This window comes from Eptatretus burgeri, chromosome 6 (genome assembly GCF_056783735.1).
Source record: "Eptatretus burgeri isolate ZD-2024b chromosome 6, Ebu_testis_v1, whole genome shotgun sequence".
Classification (NCBI taxonomy): domain Eukaryota; kingdom Metazoa; phylum Chordata; class Myxini; order Myxiniformes; family Myxinidae; genus Eptatretus; species Eptatretus burgeri.
The window spans coordinates 38,255,911-38,279,400 of record NC_140966.1 but is presented as its reverse complement, the minus strand read 5'-3'; the positions used below and the strand labels follow the sequence as shown (position 1 = coordinate 38,279,400).

Genomic DNA, 23,490 nt, shown 5'->3' with positions numbered 1-23,490 from the left:
CCGTTTACCTAAAGGTCACGTGGTTTACTGAGTGGGAGACCCGCCTTGTTCAAACGGGATCACCTTACTCGATCAGATGCAGCCGAGCGTAACTGCCCAAGGATGTACCGGCAAGGAAAACAGATCGTTGGCGGATAACATCCTGGCTAGGCTAGGGTACGGACCATGCTGAACCAATGAAGGAAAAGACAAAAACGAGCTGGGAACATTTCTACACAAGCACTTATTTACAATTAGCGAGGAAAGGTATGTGGCACAGTGAATGGGGTTTATTGGTATGTAGAGGGCGGAGAGGTGAAGAGAGGGCGGAGAGAGGCGAAGGAGGGGGTGAGGCAGGCAGGTGAAAAAGGAGCAGAGGGCGGATGGCTTTGTGATCCGCCTTTTGTAATCCCCGGGCGCAGGGTGGAGTGACAACCTGAAGCGCCGCGCCATGACCCGAATCACGCTTCCATATTGGGCCACGGCGGTCATAGCCCTGCCCTGCCAGGTTCCTGGGGCCGGAAGTGGTCTCATGTGCACATCCGACGCAACACAGCCCGAAGCCTCGCACTGCCCCCCCACCCCCACACACGACCCCCATCTCTCGCCGCCCGTCCTGTCGTGTTCTCGTGACTGGACGAGGGTTGCGTTGGTCCCACACACCCATTCGGGGCATCACCAGTGAGATGCGGTTGGTGCTGTCAACGTGCTTGGCCCGTCCCCGCACCACGCGGTCTGAATGGCCTGGGCCGTGCAGCACGCCTCTGTTTGATGGCGGATTGTATCGATACGGAGGTGTGAGGAGGCGCAGGATTGTTTTTCCTGTTTGCAGGTGAGAGTTTTTGGTGAGCGAAGGTTGAGCAAGGTGAGACACCATTGTAAATTGGCGTGCAGATTTTGAATGGAAGGGCACGCCATGCGTGCACTGGGCAGCATGTTTGTTGTTGTGGTGATTCTCTCACAGGTGGCTGCTTGGGTGCTGTGCTTGACCTGATTTGCACCATGGATAAAAGGAAAGGGTTGACATGAAATCAGGATTGAAGTTAGAGATATAGTTATGAGACCGAGCTATTAGACCCATGCAGTGCACTTCGTCCCGTTAACCCACTCGTCATGAGGGGAAGATCTAACTGCATGAAGACAAACAAAATAACTGCCTGGGGATCACTGTATGTTGGGTGTCATTGCCTGAGAGGCATGCGGCTTTGCAGAACCTCAACAATATATGTATATTACTGTTGTGGCCACGGGTACCGAGACACCAGCTTGTCACCCAGGGGGATTAATCCCCGGTTGTCCTCGGAAGAGCCGAAACTGGGGCCACCACTCACAATTAATGTTGTGGTACAGTGGGTTGTTTTAGAACCACGAACGCTACCCAGTTAACCATAAGTTCCAGTGTCCACCGTCTAATTATTCCGTTGAACTAGAGGTCACGTGGTTACCCAAGCGGGGAGCGCGCCCTTGGCAAAGCACCAATGTTATCTCGAATATATTTTAATTAGGGCGGCCGAGCGTTTTAACCGCTGGTGCGTGCCAACTATTTTTGGTCAAATATGTGGTAATTATCTCCCAGTCTATCGAGGTTCGGACAATGCTAGACCAATGTAAGGAAAGGACAAACACGGACAGGTTATAAGTCAATAAATAATTTATTAATAGTAAAATAAATAAAAAGAACTTTTCATTTTCTGATGTAAATAAATGAATAAATTCCAATGCAATCGAACTGAATGATTACTCAGGCAAAATCAATCAAAATGACAGGAAAGAGACAAAGAGCAGATGCATATTGCAAGGGGGTGGGGTTGACTTACTTACAACTATACACAGACAAGGGTACCCAGGAGATCATCCGGGGGGTAGGGGGAGAAGAGTCGTCTTGCTCACCAGAGAGTAGTGAAAATGTCCGTGAAGTGAAAACGTCTTGAAATGTGTGCGTGCGTGTCACGTCCGTCGCCAGCACCCAGTCTTGCCATGCACCCTCTCGCGAACAGCCTTGAATGCCAGTCAACGTCTGGGAGGGCACCAAGATCCTCTGTCGTGGGTTTAGACGCTGGTGCTGTGCCACGGGCAGCTCCTCACACTTCACGAAACTGGTGACGCCCAGTGACCCACACGGTCCATCGGTGACTGACCCGTGCCTCACTTGTTGGTGACCGACCCATGCCTCACTCGTTGTCGGCAGTGCTCACACCCACACGCGGACCACACACTCGCTCGCTCAAGCACTGGGAAGGACGAATTGTCTCGTTGGCACTGGTCAGACACCCACACGCGCACCACACGCTTGCTTGCTCACTTGCGGGCTCGCACGCTTCCTCGCTGGCTCGCTTTTTCCCTCGCATGCTTCAACTCTCGCTTTCTTTCTCTCTCTTGCGCGCTTACACACTCGCTTCTTCCCTCGCACGCTTTCACTCGCTTCTCCTCTCACTTGCTTCTCCCTCCTCAGAACGGACCTCCAATTCTTTTTATATCTGTGGCCTATCTCGGCAGGCGCAGAGTCTCCCCAAGCTCACCCCACCCCACTTGCACACCGTTACCATGACATCCCGTGCGCTCCAAAAAAATGCGGGTGCCGGCGCTCGTGAAAGAAATATGTGCATAACCGTTGGTGAGGAAAAATAAGACGGGGTCAGCGCTCGCGAAAGAAATATGTGTCAACATGTCTGTCGTAAAGAAAAAAAAGCTTTCCATAAGAGAGGATCTATTCTTCACCCTTCTCAACCCATCACATATAAAATCTCATTAGACATGGGGATGTCATGCTGAGTTATTGCTGAGAGACGAACTCTTCTTCCCTCCTCAGAAACGTACATGCTTCGTGACTCAGGTGAACAGTAATGGCTGGCGTTTTTCTCCAGCGTGCAAACAAAGTTTCCACAGCGTGAACACGAGAATCGTGCACCCTCCTTCACCGTGTCGAGAGGAAGCCACCAAGCCAGATCCTTTTTACTTCCTCCTCCGAGTACTTAACACACCTCTCTTCTACTCCGAACCTTCTGACCTCCCGCCCATCCATCATCCACCCCAGGGGCATGGTTTGCTAATTACCATTCCTGGAGTTGGGGTGAAACGTTCGGCTAGGTTGTTGTTATTTTAAGGATGTGATTCCTTTTTTTATCGCCGGTCTTGTAAATGCAAAAACATTGGAAAAGGTCACGGGGGCAATCGCATACTCGGAGAAATTATACTTAAACCCTACTTAATTAACACAGCACTGCCTCCTGTGTGGTGACACATAATAATCTTAAGCTGAGGGTTTCCCTACTTAAATTACATCGAGATATCTTCTACCCATCCACGGACTATGCTACCCTGTACAATCCCAGCTTTCCTGTGAAATTCCTCCATATACCCCACAAACATAACAATATATAGGTTGAAAACAAGAAAGTACTGTCTGGAAATAAACCTTTCACTTACCCTTCAAACATGGGTGACAGGAGTCAGTTTACTAAAGACTAATATAGCAAAAAAGTAAAGTGGTGTAACTGTAGGTATGCACAACTCAAAAGTGTGACTCAATGCAACTAAGGTGTTTAGGGGTCAGTTTGGAACAAAGTGGGCACGGTATAGGAACACAAGTTTAAGGTTTCACAGCCAATATGAAGAAAATGGAACTGTGCTTGAATCAAAAAGGCCCCGCCAATCATCGGATACGGTACTCAGGGAAGGAACCGCGGAATTGTGCAACAGCGTTGATGAGGTCGTGGAGTGATTAATAATTTGTTGACTCGGCTCGGGCTGGTGCAAACACACAATGATGCTCACATTGAACATGTATCTCATGCCGGATTGATTTCCAAAGAACACTGGATGAGTGAATAGTGCTAAATATTTTGATTTGGTAAAATAATACAATGTAACCACAAAACAAATGTCTCATCTTTTTGTGTCCCACCTTGTCCAAAAAAATTTCAAACGATAAGGTTTTGTATTCTTGATACTCATTGAGAAACGTTTTACCTCTCTGCAAATAGCTCCAATAGTTGTGATATAGTTACTCAATGGTAACAAGCAGTCATTTGTGCCACCCCTGAGCTGCCAAGGCTTTCAAAGGCTGCTTTGTGAAGCCATTGAGCCCGTATGCCATTCAAACGAATTAAACTTACAAGCTGTAACTGTTACAAGCATACAAAAGCTTTGGTTGTGGCTTACTGAAGCATGTACTAGGCGTGCCTCCTCTTCAGTCCTCTTCACTTCGCTGATGTGATTAATTTTAGACAGCTTGTTGCATTTCACAAACATATTGCATGTCTATCTGGGAATCTCAATGCAGATGCAAAATTAAGTGAAACATGCAAAAACTTGATCTTTGATAACACGTCGCTGTGTTTTTACGTCTGCCACCAAAGGTGGATGGAATTTATGTTTTCACCCTTCTGTTTGTTATGATGAAAATTGAAAATTTTCACCATATGTCGGTCTATCTCGTTTGTTTGTTTGTCTGTGAGTGTGATAACTCACGAAAGCTTTCAGCCATCTCCGTAAAACTTTACTAGATGATTCCAAAGAACAAAAGTGAGGCTGTCGGTGTTTTTTGGATTACATAGGCAAAGGTCAAGGTGACGATGATGTCATTTGCATCAAACAGATACAATCAAAAGTGTTTGCTCTACGAGACGTCAAACTTGACACAAGTGCGTTAGAAAACATCAACTACAAATTCCGAGCAGATTTGATTATCCGATTGTTATGAAATCGCAAGATTTCTGTAGGGGCTGGGGGACAGATGACGCATTTCCAAAATAGTGGCAATCTCTTGAAAGTATGACGTCATTTCCATGGCAACGAAGTCAACCATGTTAAAGTAGAGGGTTTTTTATTTAGGGACAAAAAAGTTAATAATTCCGAAACGCTTCAAGATACAGGTATCAAATTTCAACTGTGTTCAAAGGTCAAGGTGACAGTGACGTCATTTGCATTATTTTCGTCATACCCTTCAGGCTACTGCCGTTTGACAATTTATGAATAGGATATCTCAAAAAGTTGTGGGTGGATTTGGATGAAATTTGGTGGAGAGGACGAATTGATGATTTTGTTGAACATCTGGATCGAGATACTCGAATTTTCGAAGTGATTCATCACCATTGAGTGATAGGGCCAAAAACGGATAGAGAGCACGATATCTCAAAAAGTTATGGATGGATTCGGACGAAACTTGGTGGACAGGTTGGATGTATGACAAGACATAATTAATTTGATTGTGGTGAAGACCCGGATCCAGATAGAAGAATCTTAATGCTTTTTAAAAGGAGGATTCTTCACCATGAAGATGAGGCCAAAAATGATATTGTTACGTTTGAGGGGGGGTATGCATTCAAAGGGTAATTAGGATGTTTAATTAGGTATGCCATGCTGTTCGAGTTTACCAGGATCTCGATGTAATAAGTAGCAATTCAGTGGTGATAAGTTGTCTAGTAAATGTTCATTTCTTCAAGGGGGAAATGATAAATGTCACGTAATTAGATAGGGACACGGGATAGGGTAAGTGTGTCTGCATAAACCCCTTTTGGTATTCTCTGAAGACTGGCCGTGACGTCACAGGACAGTGCAGCGGATGGCTCCGCCCCGTGATCACGATTGGTGGAAGGCGATGGCGGTGGGCCAATAAATGGCTCAATTGGGAGTGACGAGGACGAAGGATAAAAAGGTTCTGTTCGGGGTCGAAAAGGAAGAGGAAGAAGATTACAACCAAAAGATCGTGGTTTTTTTGGTGTGGAAGCTGTGGCGGCAGAGAGCGTCCTGGTTGCTGTGCTGAGTCGATCGTGCTCTTGATCGTGTCTGGGAGCCTTGCTGAGCCTCGTGCCTCGCTTTGGTTGGCTCTGGGGTTCTGCTGACTCGGAGTGCAGGGTCGGGTGGCGGGCGGACCTGCCTCCCTCTCCTGCTCGCGGCTTGGTGCCGGAGCTGGTTCCCTGGCGGCTGTGGGCGGACTTGGGCCAGGACCAGGAGGTCGACAGCACCGCGGTTTCTCCTGCCCCCCCCCCCCCTGGCGAGAGCAAGGCCAGCTCGTCCGACGCCGATCCAGGGACAGTTGCGTCCACACCACGGTCCAGCCTGACCACCAGGAATAGCTACGTTTTGTGTGTGTGTCTGTGTTTGTGTGTGTGTGTGTGTGTGTGTGTGTGTGTGTGTGTGTGTGTGTGTGTGTGTGTGTGTGTGTGTGTGTGTGTGTGTGTGTGCGTGTGTGTGTGGCACCTTAGAAGGTTTGAGATCTCTTTATTCATTGGAATTGTCTGTGTTTTTTCCCACGCCCGATCCCACACCATCCCGTCGAATCTCCCCGGATCCCTCTTCTTGCCGAGTCTTGTTATTTCTAGTAATAATAAAAAAGGAATAAACATCATCAACTCAGTGAAAAGTGACTCGTGCCACCTTCCTCGTCCCGTTTGCGGTAGAGCGATTAGAACCGCCATGTTTGGGTCATAAATAAATAATGAGGTTCGAGTTTACCAGGATAGCCTTGTGCGTAGCACAGCACGGACCCCGCGATCGCTGCTGTGCAAACCCGGCACGGTGCTCAAAATAGCTGCGGCCGCTACTCGGCCCTTGTCCTTCATCTGGTCCCTTCGTCGTCGCCGTTCAACGCACACACTCCACCATGGCACTCGGACACGGGGATGCGGTTGCGTCCTCCTGCATACCGACTGTCATCTCCCTCACATACAGCGCTCTCACACACGCCATTCCTTCCACCCTCGGTGTTTCTCTCACACACTTCAAAACCACACACGCTGTTTCCCTCGCACACTCTGTTCCTTCCACACTCAGTGTTTCGTTTACACACAGCATGCTGGAAGGCCCACATTTCGGCACACTCACCACCAGGCACACCATATTACTCACACACAACGCCTTTCACTCACACACACCATACTACTCACACACGCGGTTCCGGTCACACGCGGTGCTTCATCCACACGCGGTGCTTCATCCACACACGTGCTTCAAAGCACGCATTTCGGCACACTCGCAAACACACATTTCGACACCACACACACCGGAACAACCACGCTGGGAATTAGCACCACCTCAAGGGGTCCCGGGGTTTCCATAACCCCCAAGCTCCGCGTGCACCCATTCACAGCACTCGCCCCCTTTCCATCGCAAGGCTCGACCGGACTCTCCTCGTCGCGATCCGCCTCAAGGGGGCACAGTCCCTCACCTCGTTCCTGAAGGAGGCTATCCTGCTGCTCACACCGGGTCACAAAACACTCCCCCAGCTCAACCCCATTGTCCCTCACTATCCCTACCTGTGTGTGCTCATCAATTACCTGGAGTTTCTCCTCTACTAGCTTTATCTCAGTCACCTCGTTTATTATTTCCATTTCTTCCTGGCTTTTCATCTCTGTTTCCTGTTCTATTCCCCGTGGCTCTGGTGTTCCTTCCTTTGTCTCCTGCGTCTCCGTGCATTTCCCAGTTACCTCCACGTGTCTCGTCCTGCATGTCTCGGTCACCTCATTTAATTTTCCCTCTGTGTCACCGTCACTTTTTGCGTCACCTGCACGAGTCTCGCCCAACGCGTCTCCCGAATTACTTTGTCCTCCACCGCGGGGCCGACACAGTCCACCCTCCCCCTTGTCGATTCGGTCGAGCTGCCACATGGTGCCGCCATTGTGCACACCGTTGTCCGCGTTTCACTGCACGCAATTGCCTTTATGCCCGCCTGCAGGCCTCGCCCCATGCTCTGCATTTCACCCCGCATTGCCCGCATCTCGCTCCTGAATGCTTGCATGTTCGCATCCATTTTGCTTTGTATATTTGTATCCATTTTTCCCATCAACGCCTCGAACATGTCTCTTACATCAAATAACCACGTGGCAGTCGGTTCGCCATTACCGGGCGCGGATCTGACGGGGACCGAGGTGGGATTTTGATGGAGGAGGGGAGGGGGGTGTCATACACCGCGGCCCCCGCCGCTGCGCCCATTGCGGACTCTGCATTTATTTGCGGGGAATAGTTAACCTGCATCATGGGAGTGTCCTGCATGGTCATTTCGTCCTGAGCCATAGATTCTAACATTTCCAAATCCATTCCTAATCCCTACTGCCCCTGCTCGCCTTGGCTGAACATTTTACGTGCTGGGAATAAGATTTATAACACTCGTAATTTGGGGACACGGGGGGGGGGCGGGGGTGGGGGTTTGCTCCGTATACCCCTGATCCGACTCCGTGAATTTTGCTACAGAGGCGGAGGGGACCGAATCACACTCCTGACAAACAATTGTTACTGATTTGAACCTACAAATTTATGGAGGTGGATGGGTTCACATCCCACTCCTGACACCAATTGTTACTGGCCGGGGGTCGGCCGCCAACCGACCGCTCTGAACGGAGCCGCAAGTCGAGTCGGCCCGACCGATCGCCCGGAACATAGATCGCCGCCTGGATAACTCTGAGCGACGGGTCCTTGTACAAGAACCGAAATACGCCAATCGGCAGATCACGTGGGGTAGGGTCGACTGCCAATCTTCAATGTACCTAAATACCCACGTGATCCAACTACTGGGGTATTCCACCCTCGACGAATCTCGTACGGAACAAACCACCGAGGCGAGCTTGTCCGTGCGCGATTCCGAGCGGCGTAATCGCCGAGAACTGTCGGTCCAACTGTCCCCCTATTACGGCAAACCAACGGCTTTCTAACTCCCAACACACGAAATGTTCAGTCAATGAGGAAATGGACGCAACGAGCAGGTTTACATTCACACAAGGCCATTTATTATTATGAAACACGTATGCAATTATACAAGCAACAAAAGCATGACAAAAGAACTACAACCATATACTTATTATGTACAGTGATTTACAATTCATAGCAGTTCCTACTTATTAGACGAGCCCACGGACACAAGTACGCACGCAAACGCGCGCGCGCGCGCACACACACACACACACACACACACACACACACACACACACACACACACACACACAACGGTGGCTGAGGACTTTAATTGCGAGCTTCAGCTCGGAGGACAGGTGAGCTGAAACTCAGAGCCTAACTTGATCCTCTCTACCTCGTGTGGTCTTCAACTTGTCCGGACCCGGGCTCCAGCGAGAGCGAGCTGGATCCAATCGCCGGGATCCTTCCCGAGCTCCCGCGAATCCTCCCGCGCTTCTCAACACGTGCTGGTGAGACGAGGCGCCGATCCTTCCTGTCGATCGTCGCTTCCCCGAGGATCCAACTCCAAGAAGAGACCGATGTGTCGCACCAAGCCAGGAAACAAAAAGCTCCACGAACCAAGAAGAGGAAGAAGAGGAAGAAGCCTGAAATCGCAGCTCGAGCCTGTGGTGTATTGGCATACGCGGGCAAGGCACAATGCGGGGAGCGTTGTGGGGGCGTGAGGGAGTGGTTTGGGTCGTCACGTGTCCGCAAGGCATATAGGTGTTCGCGCCGCTCGAGGCGTGTGGTAGTCTACAGTGGTGCACATCCGGATACACAATAAACAGAGTTACGGCAACCCTCACAACTCTACGTGCCTCACTGCTCACCGGACACCACAGAGTCGAACAACGTGCTCAAGTTCCTTCCAAAACAAAGCAGCAGCCGAAGCTCACTGAGCCAGCCGAAGCAAAAAGCTTCCGAAGGCCTCAAGTCAAGCAGGACCCGACGGCTGCTGAACGACTGCTCTCTCCGAAGCAAAAAAGCTTCCTCCTCCCACGGGACTCCCACGAACTCAGCCCTACCACGGGACTCTTTTTTTGAACAAAGAAAAGATGTCCTCTTTGTCCTTTGCACCCCCTCCCCCGCACCCGGCGTGACTCATGCCCTCGTGATCCACCCCCCGCTCAACCACGGGTGGGAGGGAGTTGTTGACGTCACGCAGGGTTCTTCTTCCTCTTTGCAGAAGAGGGGGAGGGACGTCTCCATTGTTCGCTCCCTAACTATTAAATCGATCCGCAGCGCATCTGATCGATTTCAAAACATTTAAACAATGGAAGGTGAGCTATCTCAGCAACATGCACTTATCGACATAGCTGACTAAAGGAACCTGTATGTTGAGTGCGATTGAATTCCAAATTCGTAACAATATTTAGCTTATCTCGAATTAGAATTCCAGACAAGGCATTGTCATCGAGCATCGTCTACCATCCTTCCATCTCCGATTTTGACCTCTCCGGCCAAACCGCTTGGCCGATCCGCCTGAAATTTGGCAGCAAGGTTCCGTACCTGACTGGCAATGGGGATCGCAAAGCTCGTTCCGGTCATGAGACTTTTCAGTCGGTAAAAATGTCCGTCATGCAAATTCCTTCCAAAATCTTCTTCTCCAGACCCACCAGTCAGAATGCTACCAAATTTGGGTTACAACATTAGGTCAGGGCCCAGATAAGCTTCAGGTCCATTGGTCCAATTTTTAGCTTTCAAGCAGTACCATTTTCATCTCACCTGGACTTTCGTCTGGTGAGCTTATGTGATTGAGCAGTGTTTGTAACTGAGTCAGTAAACAATTCAGTCATTATTGCTTGAACCAAACACCGGATTTTGATGAAACCTGACTACAACCTTCATCACCCGTGATGTACCAAAATTTGTTCATGGCATTAAAAAAAACATCAGGGTCTAAGAAGTTTTGCGGGGGGGGGGAAGGGGGTGGGGGGGTGGTGGGGGGTTGAGTGACTGTTGCTCCTAATCCAGGTGAGCTTCAGGACATGCAGTCCTATTTTGATCATTCTATGACTGCAGGAACTGCTACATTAAAGCTTGAGGTCCTGCTTATTATTTTTCTTCTTCACGTGACACACAGATGGATGTGTCTCCTTTTAGTAATCTATCTAATCACAGGTAAGGGAAGTGTAGCCCAAGATTCCCACGATTGCATTTTCTGACTCATGTGTACTTCTCTCTTCAAGAAAAGAAAACACATCTCTGACCTGTTGCTTGCTCAATGCACGAAGGTCGGCGTTTTGTTCGTTTGCTTCTGCATGAGTTCCCGAGGTCCTTCTGTGTCCACCTTTGGAGAACACCTACCCGTCTCACCTGTGTCACGAGGCCAAGTCAACATTGTCTCACCTGCCCGACATCACTCTGGAGAAACTCCTCTATTCCTTGACTTGTGGAAAGCTCTTCAAGACCATACATCAGTTACTGCTCTCCTGCACTGGTTTTGAAGATTCATGCCCAACAAGCACCTCCATATAGCTCACCTAAATGGTGATGGTAGCTCCTCAATGTCTATCAGAGGTCCGTCGAACTCGGTCGCATATACCATTAACTCATCATTTCACAAGCAGCCTGCGGCTGCTGGTAGCATCATTGCTGGGAGCGCGGCTGTGCCGCTGATGCAGTGCCCCGTTTCCAGTAAGCTGGTACATATTTTGCCGACCTCAGTAGGACAACAGGCTGAGTCAACCTCACCCAGTGTTATTTTAACAGAAACAACAGGTGCTCAAAATAAAGACCCCATACCAATATCTTCAGGCAACCACCTCAACCGTTAAGCAAACATCAGGCTTATAGCGTTAGTTAATTGAAGAATAAAGTCAGGAATAAAAGCCACACAGTAAAAGCGAGAGAAATTCGTCATTCAGACAAGAGTACAGCCACCCTGTTTTGGCCACGTCACAAAGACAAGACAAGATTAGACGAGACACCCAGGTATACACCCCGGTACTCATTCTGACGACACACGTCACACAGGTAACACACCTTGACACCGATTCTCATTCCGACGACACACGTCACACAGGTAACACACCTTGACACCGATTCTCATTCCGACGACACACGTCACACAGGTAACACACCTTGACACCGATTCTCATTCCGACGACACACGTCACACAGGTAACACACCTTGACACCGATTCTCATTCCGACGACACACGTCACACAGGTAACACACCTTGACACCGATTCTCATTCCGACGAAACACGTCACACAGGTAACACACCTTGACACCGATTCTCATTCTGACGACACACAGGTAACACAACACCTTGACTCCGATTCTCATTCTGACGACACACGTCACACAGGTAACACACCTTGACACCGATTCTCATTCTGACGACACACAGGTAACACAACACCTTGACTCCGATTCTCATTCTGACGTTCCATACTCTGTTACAGTTTCTGGGCAAGGGTGATCGTGGTGGTTTTACATTCGTTTACATCCACCAACTCAGGCCGGTGGACGGCACGTCGAGTTTCACAGCCATCCCAGACACGGCACACCCAATGGTGAATCACTGTGCCTGTGAAAGACCGGTTTGTTCTTTATATTCGAACCCAGGCTAGCCGACGTACAAGCGAGTGTGCGTCCCTCCAGACCATCCTGCCCGCCTAACAGGACTGTACTAGTAAATAACAACACGGTGATTGAAGGTGGTAAAACACACTCCGAGCAAACATGGTGGGCGGGTGGCAACTTTGGAAACCTTCAAACACGGTGAGCGGGTGGCATCTTTGGAAACCTTCAAACACACTCCGAGCAAACATGGTGGGCGGGTGGCATCTTTGGAAACCTTCAAACACACTCCGAGCAAACATGGTGGGCGGGTGGCATCTTTGGAAACCTTCAAACACACTCCGAGCAAACATAGTGGGCGGGTGGCAACTTTGGAAACCTTCAAACACACTCCGAGCAAACATGGTGGGCGGGTGGCATCTTTGGAAACCTTCAAACACACTCCGAGCAAACATGGTGGGCGGGTGGCAACTTTGGAAACCTTCAAACACTCCGAGCAAACATGGTGGGCGGGTGGCAACTTTGGAAACCTTCAAACACACTCCACGGCCTTATGGTTCGAGCGTCTGCTGTGAGCGTGGGTAGGACGGTGGTTCGTATCCCGGCCGACATAACAGACTCTCTCACAACGGTCTGTGCTGCTTCCTTGCTTGACGATCAGCATTATATTAAAAAAAAAAAGGATTGCCTGCAGAGCACGGACAATGAATCATCGGGTGGCAACCATTGCTCGGCTTCGATGAGCCAAATGGCCTCGAGCGTTGACGATTTTTGGAAGGGAACTCCCTGTTATTTATTATTATGATTAAGATAATTGATTTAAGTTCCTGGAAATAGGACGAAAAACATTTTAACGTTAAAAACCACTCTTCTTCTTCTTCGTCGATAACGGCCACCATTCTTGTAGATCGGCCCCGGGGAAGTTTGACCCCGCGTGTTCACGAACCAGCTGGCCAGGCCTGACGTTCGACGAGCGTGAGCAGGAATTTGTTGATGATGCCGGCGATAGCTCCCGTACTTTTCGTTAACGACACCATGGGATCTTTAACGTCCACCAACGAACGCCGGCAGATGTGACCCCCGAAGTTTAACGTCCATCCGCCAGTCGGCACAGCCATTGATGGATCACCCTGTCCCTGCCTGCGAGACACCAGGATGAGCAGGAGGGGAGGAATGAATAATAATAATAATAATAATAATAATAATAAAATATAAAACGATCCTCTCCTCCCTCCCCAAGGCTGACGCCATGCCCGGGTGGACGTGCTTGGACCGTCAGACTCGGCTGGTTGTTTGATGTTCCATCGAATCCTGCTCGGCCGCTCGAAGCGAGCTCGGCTGCGGTGACGGGCGGGTCTCTCGATGGAGGCGCTCGAAGGGCACCGTGAGGAGGACGACGTGACACGTGGGTCGTGTGTGTGTGTGTGTGATGATCCGACCTAGGCCCGAAGGGTCCTTGCTGTACTGGGCGCGGCCGGCGGTTCTGAGCTGCGTCCTTTTGAACCGCACGGAAGTACTGTGTACGAGCTCCGTACCTTTAAATCGTTCCCTCCATCGGTTTACATTGGTTGCTTCATCGTGTTCGCAGATCTGCGCTTCCTGTTTGTTTGTTTGTCCTCGTGGCGCTGTAGCTGGCGTCGTCGATGTCGGCGGTGTAGGAGCGGCTGTTGGGGGTGGGGAGGGGAGGTTTACACGTTTACCTCAAATGAGTAAAAATCGTTGAAATCAGTGGTTCACGAGTCGGTAAGTAACCACTATATTCGTTATGGGTGTGCATCTGTTGGGAAGTCGATCCAGTCGAAAAAAAAAAGTTTGAAAAAAATTTTGAAATTTGTTCTCCCCTTATTATCAGTTTTCCGTCGATCTGTCTATCTGTCTGTCTGTCTGTCTGTCTGTCTGTCTGTCTGTCTGTCTGTCTGTCTGTCTGTCTGTCTGTCTGTCCGTCTGTCCCGCTGTTCGGTCCAGTGCTCCGTTAATACAATGGCGATTTCGATGAAACTTGGTTGGTAGGTTCATACCATGACCTAGTTGTGTGCAAATGAGAACCGTTGCTATGGACACCACCGTTGCCTAGCAATGGGACTTTGAAATTTTTGAAAAATCATAAAAAAAAGTATTTTTTCAAAAATCGTGCCACAAGCGACTGTGGGCAGTACATTCAGCCATATTGTCAAAAATTTCCAGCCGGATCCTATGAAAACTGTCGGAGAAGATAGACTTTGAATGAACCCTGGTCGAAAACAATAAAAAACGAAGTTCGTTATATCTCAGAGACTATGAGTCAGATATACATGAAACTGGTATGGTAGGTTCATGGTATGTCCTTGTTATGTGTGAGAAAGAACCGTTGCTATGGACCCCTCCGTTGCCTAGCAACGGCCGAAAAACCTCTAAATGTGGGGGTATTTTAACGAAAAAACAATCTGCAGCATTAACCCTTGAAGCCAGAATCATGAATTTTCTTCTGCTTAATCCTCAGGTCATTCCCCATCGAACGGGCCCATCGCGTCAGGTTATATTGGGTAGTCGACTACCCATGTCCGCCTACCGGCTTGTCTGTCTGTCTGTCTGTCTGTCCCGAGCATAGCTCCGTGGGTTTTGATCCAATCCTGATAAAATTTGGTGGGAGGTTTATATCATGATCTCGTTGTGTTTTCCTGAGAATGGGCGTGGTGCGCCCATTATGGGTGGAGCCACACCCAAAAAACGTGTTTTTAGGGGGTAGCCGGTTTCAAGTTACATCTCCAAGGGGGTTTGTCGAATCTGGCAGGGGTTTCGGTATTTGGTTAGCCCAATGGCACCTGCATAGCCTCACGGAGCTCGGTTTTTCATTTTCGTCCCAAGGTCAAAGTCACAAGGTCACGAACTTCGAAAATGTCAAAAAAAATCAATAAATTGGGCATCGAGCTCCTTGGGTTTTCAACTGTTTCGAATGAAAGTTGGTATGCAAGTAGTGCTCTTCGAGTACTACAACTTTCATCATTTACGCTTTTCCCGATTCCCGCCAGTTTGCCCGTGGCATCTCCTCGAAGGTCAAAAAATAAAAAAGGCGAACCGTGTACATTGCTCGTGAACCATCGCAGTCTCCAGACTTGTCAATATTCTACAATGACCTCCGATCAGTTTTTGTACAAGATGATCAATTCTATCGGTCCGCCCAATCCTTAACTTCCATGGAAGGATTGTCAGCAAATGCGAGCAGAGGGATAACTGGGCTGTGTTCAGTTACCAAAGCAGCTCGCTAGCACTTGCTAAGCCAGCCGTTTCTTGGTGAGTGCTCTACAAGCTGATTGGTTATGGAACACACCTCTGGGTGTGTTCAGTTACCAAGAAGTTGGCTAACACCTGCCAAGCCAGCCGTTCCTTATCAACGGTCTCAAATGGAGTGCTTTCTTGAGTGCTTAAGCCACTTGGTGAGCACGCCACACTAAACTTGACGGATGTTAATGAACACACCTCTGGGTGTGTTCAGTTACCAAGGAGTTGGCTAACACCTGCCAAGCCAGCCATTCCTTATCAACGATCTCAAATGGAGTGCTTTCTTGAGTGTTTCAGCCACTTGGTGAGCACGCCACACCAAACTTGACAGATGTTAGTGAACACACCTCTTGCTTAAATGTCCTCTCTGAAGGAAGGTGCGTTCTTTATGATGCAGATTTCTACCTGGGAAGAAAGTTTTCAATTGAAGGACCTGATCCAAACACAATTTCATGGAAGCTAAACAAATGTGCCCAGATGAGGTTTCATCAGATCCGGTGGGGGGTAATGGTTGGTGTCTGCTCCGAGTCTGGGTGGTCGGTGGTTCGAATCCCTGTCAAGTCGTATCAAAGAGTTTAAAAATAGTACGTGCTGTTTCTTTCCTTGACACTCATTTGATAATGATAGAACGTGGATAAGGGACAACCATATGTTGGCAACCACAGCACAGGATTTGATTGGTCTCATGACCTCCTGCATTGAAGTTCCTTGGAAGGGAACATTATCTTTATTACCGACGCCATCGAAGGTGGACGGAAGTTGTGTTTTCCTCTCTCTCTGTCTGTCTGTCTGTCTGTCTGTCTGTGAGGAGGATATCTCAAAAAGGTGTGCATGGATTCGGACAAAATTTGGTGGACAGGTTGGGTGTGTGACAAGGACGAATTGAACCTTTTTTTGTGAAGATCTGGATCCGAAGAGGAGAACTTTAAAAGTGATTCTTCACCAATGAGAAATGGAGCTCAGGCAGGAGCACCACCCCATAGGGGGGAGGGGGAGCAGTACTCCATCAGACTGCAGATGAAAGCTTTGTAAATGGTTTGAAGCTCAGGTGTGCCAAGGAAGGACTTTGCATGACGGAGGATTCCCAGTCGGCGACTGGCTTTGGAGGCCATTTTAGAGATGTGGCTTTCCCAGGAAAGATCATGGTAGATAGTGAGACCCAGGAGCTTGAAAGAAAGGACTTCTTACAGCAGATTGTTGAGAAAGTAGATGAAGGGGGTGGGGTGGGGTTCCCAGACGTTCCTTTCGGAGAGACATGGTGAGGGTGGAAGATTTATCAGGATTTAAAGACATTCCAAGTGTTTCACCAGCTTGTGATTTTATCCAGGTCCGCAGAGAGTGAAGAGGCTGCTGCCTGCCCATCAGAGGGATGAGAGATGGTATAGCAGAGGGTGGAGTCATCAGCAAAGAGATAAAGGATTTTCCAGGGAATCTGAGAGATCATTGATGAAAATGTATTTGCTTGTGCAAAATAAATATTGCTGATGTAAATTTTGTTTTGTCAACAATATTTATTTAGCATGAGCAAATACAACCCGTCGGTTCGCTAATAGGAATACTGGATGGGGGGGGAGAAGAAAGGAGGGATAGGGGAGGGGTAGAGGATAGGGATAGAGGACGGGTGGGGAAGCTAGGATGGGTGAGGCAGAGAGGAACAGCGAAGAGGTGGTGTGGGGAGAGCGACACCACCAAATGTCACTATACACTCCAGGAGGGGAGTGGGGGGTGGGAGTGAGGAGGATAGGGGGAAAGTGGGGAGGGAGAGGTGACGTAGGGAGGGGGGAGGGGAGGGGTTGGGAGAGCGACACCACCAAATGTCACTGCACACTCCAGGAAGTGGAGTGGGGTTGGGAGTGAGGAGGATAGGGGGAAAGTGGGGAGGGGAGGAGGGGTGGGAGGAAGTAAGTGTGAGAGGAGTGGTTGTTGACCTGTGTTTGGTAGTGGGACTTGTGGAGAAAGGGGAGTGGGAGTGAGGGGGGGTAGTACAAGATTGAACGAAATGATGCATTGGGTACGTTAAAACAGCACGTTAATACAGCATGCGGAGACGTCCCTGTGGGGTGGAGAGGGGAGGGGTGAGTGTGAGAGGATGTGGAGAGAAGACAACATGAGGAGAGTGGAAGATAAGGTAGTGTGAGGGGAGGGAAAAGGAAGGGTAATAAAACACACCCAAACAGCAACATTTTCTTTTTAACTCCTGGGTTCTATAGAGAACCAGGCAGGAGCATTTAAAACCCACACTATCTACCTGGCAAAGGCCTGCCTGCCTGCCTGCCTGCATGCGTGCTGGCACAGGCAGCGACCTTTGCACCTCTCCGATCGGCTCACTCCAAATCTGACTGGTACATGTTACACGATAAGGAAACAGTTTTAAATTCAAAACTAACCTGTCAGTCCTTAACAGATTGTGAGGGGTGGGGAGAAGAAGAGGGAAAGAGAGAGGAAAGGGAGAGAGTGTGAAGGGGTGGGGGGGGGGGGGAGAGGGTGGGATTCCAGCAGATGTGACACCCAGTTTAGCATCCATTTGAGAGACGGCACACACATTGATGAATCACCCTGCCAGTGAAACACCAGAATGATAGTTTATAGCTGGGTGGGATTAAAACGTAGGTGAGACAGCTTAGAGTGAGTGTGCGTACCTCTCGGCTATCCTGCCGTGATGTGGCAATACATCGTTTTGTACCAACTGAAACATTTCTTACTCATTGTAATAATCTCATTTATTTTGCCTTCCTAACTTCACTATCGAACTGCGGTGTCGACATCGAAGTTTGAAGAGCATGCCCTGAGTGGCTTCACAAAGCACTCCACAAAACAGTTGAAGAAACTTTTAAAAACGAAACGTTTAATTTTTTTATATGGATTTATCGATGCCAAATTGATGGGTCGTGTAATGGAAGATCATACAAAAAGGGGAAACATGGTGTAAAATAAAATTTCACATCTTCAGCGAGCCAGCCAATGCCCGATGCACCGCAGAACAACATGGGGCCAAATGCAGGCGAGTAGCCCCTGTACTTTGATCAAGTCGATCAGTATTCAGTGACTGTGAATATCGTCAAGCACTCACCATGGGGCTTAAGCATTCAAGCAAGCACTCAAACAAAACTGTTGATAAGGAACAGCTGGCTTGGCAAGCGATTCGCGATCCCCGATTCGTCGTATTTAACACCTCCAGGAGATGCGAGAAATGTCAAAGTATGTCCGAATTAGACAAATGAACACATTTTTTTTCCAGAAGTCGGAACTGCTGATAAGTTCAATTCTGGAGCTTAAATTTTATAATTAAGCTTAGTTTAAGGGATTCTCGAGGTTATTCATCCATCCATTGGGACGATACTCTGTGCAGAGCGTTGGTGCTGCCTAAGCAGTCTCCTTGGCTATTGGACACAATACACAATCCTGGATGGGTCGCCACTCCAACACAGGATACCAGCAAGGTGGCAACTCGTTTTTGCCGACCTCGGAAGGATGACAGGCAGTGTCAACCCCCACCTGGTATTAACTCAACAGCCGAGGGATTTAAACTCAGGATCCTCAGATCCTAAGCCCACACTCGAATCATTAAGCCAACACCAGGCAGTCTCGAGATTATGACATGCAGAAATGAAATAAAGCCACGAATGCTGGCGTCTGTGGGCATTTATAAGCATTGCAATATATCCAGTGATTTGTCGGTCTGATGATCAGGTATTCGATGAGATGAGTGAGGAAAGTGGAGGAAAAAACTAAAAGCTTTTTCCTTAAGAAATCATTACGGCTTGTTCCAAGTCGAGGCATTGTTGAGCAGGCCGAACAAAATGGTGAATTAAGACCCCAGCGAGGGAGAGTGAGGTGGCTAAGGATGTGCCTGATAAAGGATATAATTAAATAAGGCAGTTTTGTTAATTATCTTCAAAAGGGGTGTTTTAATCAACCCAAACACCCAATTTTCACTCTTGCACTTACTTGGAGTTCTCTTGGTATGCATGCAAAGTTTCAGGCTGCGAGGTTTCATGGTTTTGGAGTTATGGAGGACACACACACTCTCTCTGTCTCTGTCTCTCATTTATTATTATAGATATAGGTGTTTACAGTGGGGCTGGAAGGATAGTTTGGAAGTTTACATGCACCTTTAATGGGCTGTCTATCCTGTATTCAAATCTTGACCCAGCTATAGGTTACCCTGTCAAGCGTGGTTGTTGGTAGATGAAAGATCCCACGGTGTCTTTCCTGAAGAGGTCAGCATCACCGGCACCCTGAACAAATTCCAAATCCCTGCCCTGACTTACTGCTGAGATGGAAACAACAAAACTCCCCCACATAACCTTGAAGCCCAGAAACTGCTTCAACAACACCGATACTCTGCCAAGAGTATAGTACATTTGATTGAGCGGCCATGGCAAAAATATTCTTACGATAGTTTGAACTTGGGATTACATCCCAACAAGGTGTGTTTATCAAGTGATAATTCGAGACAAAAGTTTAATGACATCTTCCCATATCCATTTATGCTCTTTGCTACTTTCGCCGTCTCATCTTTTTTGTTCAGCTCCACATCCGATGAACTTCATTCCACCATCATTAAAGGACTTTGTGAAGATTTGACATCTGCTTATAAAACTTCATTTCTAAGCATCATAGAAATATATGAAAGCAAATCGACTCTGTTTGTACTGATCAACATTTCCCTTTCCATGTTTTAACCCCAGGAATGGTCCCACTCTACCTGTGTGCCGATATGGCCTTGGTCTGGAATGCTGGAGATGCAAAGATCCTAAGAGAGAAACACAGACTCACAGGAACACTTTCTGGATCCCTTGCTCGACAGCCAAGGCAGAATTGTCGTTCGGGCCTTCCCCTACTTTTGCAGCCGGAAGAGGTTCGACTTGCCACCGAGCAGGAATTTGGCCTATTGGCAAGGCATGATGACTCCCCATTAGCCTATTGTAACAATGCTTCAAGTCTCGATGAGAACATCAAATCCTGTTCCCAACCTGAATTTGTTTACAAGCAAAGTGCCTTGCCTTGTACCCCCTCAAGGAACAGACTTCTTGGTAAAAAGTCAACTCTAGTCTTTCCTGCATGTGGCTGCGATTCAACTTCTGGTTCAGTCCCAAGCACCAAACTGACTTCATCGTTGCTTCCAAATGTAGTTCCTGAGCTCAGTGCTGCTCATGTAGAGTTCATGAAGCAGAGAGAGCGAATGTGGGAGGAACAGCAAATCCTGTCTCGGAGGGATCGCGCTCGGATTCTTCTGGCCCTCGGCCCATCCATCGCTCACAGACGTCAAGCAAAGTGCCATCGTAAACTAACCTCATGTCATGGTATGTATTCGTTTCAATAAGACTTCTTGTCACAAATGGTTTGCTTAACATGTAAACCTGATGACCTTGTATGTGTGCCTTTTGACCATGTAGACAGCAAAGAGCACAAATTCTTGGGTGAAGAACAAGCGGAAGGAAAAAAGCAGAAAAGCTGCAAAATTAGCAGGACACTGGAGAGAAATATTGTAGCACCTGATAAATGTGGTGGAATCGAGTACAAGCAGGAATCTGAAGATGTGTACTCACTGCAAGAAAAAAATGTGGAATCGACAGTGGTGAACATAGAAGAGATGATGGAAGGTGAAGAAGAGAAGGATATTGGAAGTGCACAGGAAGAAGTGCTGTGTCATGTGGTTGAGGATAAGGAGCTGGAAAAGGAAGAGCTTCAGCAAGTGTTTGAATTGCCAAAGGAAAACTTGCTTGTGCAAATTCCCACAGGGACCTGGCGACATTATGGTCTCCAGGAAGTTGAGTGGAAGACGTTGTCCTCAACTCAACCCCATTTGAAAAACCCCCGTGAAGATCTTCGGTATCGGGTTTTCCGAGATATTTGGAGTCGTGGGTTCTATCTCACGACTGGAGGGAAGTTTGGTGGTGACTTTCTCGTCTATCCTGGTTCGTAAAATGATTTGATTACGTAATCATTGAATAATGCATTGTAGAAAATTGCAAGTGTTGGCATGAGATTTGCATGAAAATTTTCTTCTAATTTTGTATTTTATAAAACTTTGCACATTGATGCACTAATCTTGCCCTGACACTTATTGCTAGGAGACCCTCTACGCTATCATGCACATTACATCGTCATGGTGGTACCAGAATCTGAGAAGCTGAGCCTCGCCGATCTCGTGGCAGCTGGACGCTTGGGAACAACTGTGCGGAAAATGCTGCTGCTGTGTTCCAGCAGTGAAGACGGACAGATCTATTACACATCTCTCCGTTGGAGTGGCTGGAAATGAGGAAGGCAGAGAATTTGTCAGGCAGGGATATAACTACGAAGAAAGCTATAATGCAGTTAAATTTGCTGTTTATTTCAATCAAGAAGATAATGTGATGGAGTAATATGTATTTGTTTTTCTTGAAGTGGTCGACAATGGAGATGAGGTCGGATGATTTGGTTTTTTTTGTTGTTGTTTGTAAAAAAAAAAAAAAGTTTGTACATTTTCAACAAATAAAAGCCAATTTTCTTTTTTATTGGGTGGATACTAGAAACTCCTGCTCTCTTTGGCAATGACAAGGTGAAAAGGGGCAAGATGGCATGGCAATTAAGTTTGAGGTGGCCAATGTCAGGTTAGGTCAGATCAGATATGATCTGACTTGCTGGATGTGCCATGTAAAACTGTACTAACCCATTTCGTTGTCGGTGACTAAGCCATTTCCTGGTGAGGGTGCATGGATATGGACACCCAGCAGGATTAAAACAAAACCTATCAAAGGGTGAAAGAACTTGTGAGCAAACGGCCATCCATATCTGGTACCCAACTGTCTGCGGACGTCCTGCAGTTGGGTAACTCTTTCTTTGAGGTTGGTGGCAGGATTTACACTCTGGCCACCATAAAACACTTCATTCTGCACAACCCATAAATGCAAACAAAACTGAAAACCCACTCTGTGGGAGTACCTCCTCTGTGGGAGTACTGGGAAGAGCAGCTGCTCTTCGCATGGCAACTCCCCGGATGACAGGATTGGGGCAAAGCAAGGCAGCTCCTCTATTTTTGATGAGGAAAAGCACGGGGTAACCTTCCTGGGTTGGATTATGGTGGTGTGTGTCGGGGTGGTCCTGGGGTGTCATCCACCAGATGGCAGTCTCCTCGGGTTAACCTGAGGCAGTCCCTTCAGGTGGGTGCCTGGGATGTCCTATCCCGAAAAGAGGATATCATCATCATCATCATCTGTGCTATCATCTGAGCTCCAGCATTTTGGCATCGATATTGCAGCACGCTTTCAGGTTCGAGACCAGATAGTGGTGAGATCATGGCAGGTGGTTACACCTATTACTGCTCGAGTTGCTCTGAAGATTACAAAAGTCTCGAGTTTCAGCAGGGGCTGCTCACAGCCGATGTCGATGTCTGCAAAGCATTTGATTCAGTGAATGGGGATGCCCTCTGGAGGATTCTGAACTATACTCTGGTACTGAGTGCTATGAGGTGTGGTGGTTCCATGTCCAACCTATTTCTAGTTGCTACTGAGTTTGTTAGGGATGTGCACTGGCCCCCACACTTTTTAATGCTTGTATGGACTGGATTATGGGGAGGATGTCAGAGAGATCAAGCTGTGGCGCATCATTTGGGAATGTCAAGATCCCTGACCTGATTTCGCAGATGATGCAATCATCTTTGCAGAGACGTTAGATATCCTTTTGGGGGCCCTAGAGCTGCTGAAATAGGAGTCGGAGCCGCTGGGATTACAGGTTTCCTCGGTCAAAACTAAGATCCAGGCTTTCAATGACATCTTGGATGCTGCTGTCCTGTTTGTGTCTGTTTGTGGTGAGGGTGTTGATTTATGTGAGATTTATGTGATTTATGTGAGCTGTGAGCCAGAGCCAGAGTCTGGGTCGGGCCTGGGGAGACATGGATTCACTGGATCATGGGGTGTGGCGCTACCAGTACCTGTGCGGGAGGACGAAAGTGCGAGTCTTCAGGTCCTTCCGGTCTTACTCTATGGATGTGAGACTTGGACTCTGACCAGGGATCTGAGACAGACTTAATTCATTTGGTACCAGGTTTCTTCGGGGAATCCTTCGCTATCGC

General features: G+C 48.2%; 1 protein-coding gene and 1 long non-coding RNA gene across 3 annotated transcripts; one reads left to right on the top strand and one right to left on the bottom strand.

Annotated features, from left to right (window-relative positions):
• Positions 1–11,801: 11,801 nt before the first annotated feature.
• LOC147024575 (uncharacterized) lies at positions 11,802–12,828 on the bottom strand. Its single transcript, XR_015059085.1, has 2 exons — positions 12,403–12,828; positions 11,802–12,366 (listed from the first exon to the last, which is right to left on the bottom strand). It is a non-coding gene; the product is annotated as an uncharacterized LOC147024575 (long non-coding RNA).
• A 262-nt stretch (positions 12,829–13,090) lies between these two features.
• TSEN34 (tRNA splicing endonuclease subunit 34) lies at positions 13,091–21,934 on the top strand. 2 transcript variants are annotated; one of them, XM_085884621.1, is made up of 4 exons: positions 13,091–13,581; positions 20,126–20,740; positions 20,834–21,355; positions 21,512–21,934. In XM_085884621.1, the coding sequence occupies exons 1-4, from the start codon at positions 13,539–13,541 to the stop codon at positions 21,697–21,699; spliced, it is 1,368 nt and encodes a 455-aa protein (XP_085740747.1). In that variant the 5' UTR covers positions 13,091–13,538; the 3' UTR covers positions 21,700–21,934. The 2 variants fall into 2 exon arrangements, with proteins under 2 accessions (XP_085740747.1, XP_085740748.1); XM_085884622.1 differs by lacking the exon at positions 13,091–13,581 and adding an exon at positions 13,674–13,696.
• The last annotated feature ends 1,556 nt before the right edge of the window (positions 21,935–23,490 follow it).

What these genes read in the sequence shown, in the direction of transcription:
- TSEN34 (XM_085884621.1), top strand. Translation starts at nt 13,539, where the DNA reads ATGGAGGCGCTCGAAGGGCACCGTGAGGAGGACGACGTGACAC. An exon ending in TGAGGAGGACGACGTGACAC is followed by an intron (nt 13,582 to 20,125) that starts GTGGGTCGTGTG and finishes TTTTAACCCCAG; the next exon opens with GAATGGTCCCACTCTACCTG. An exon ending in TAAACTAACCTCATGTCATG is followed by an intron (nt 20,741 to 20,833) that starts GTATGTATTCGT and finishes TTGACCATGTAG; the next exon opens with ACAGCAAAGAGCACAAATTC.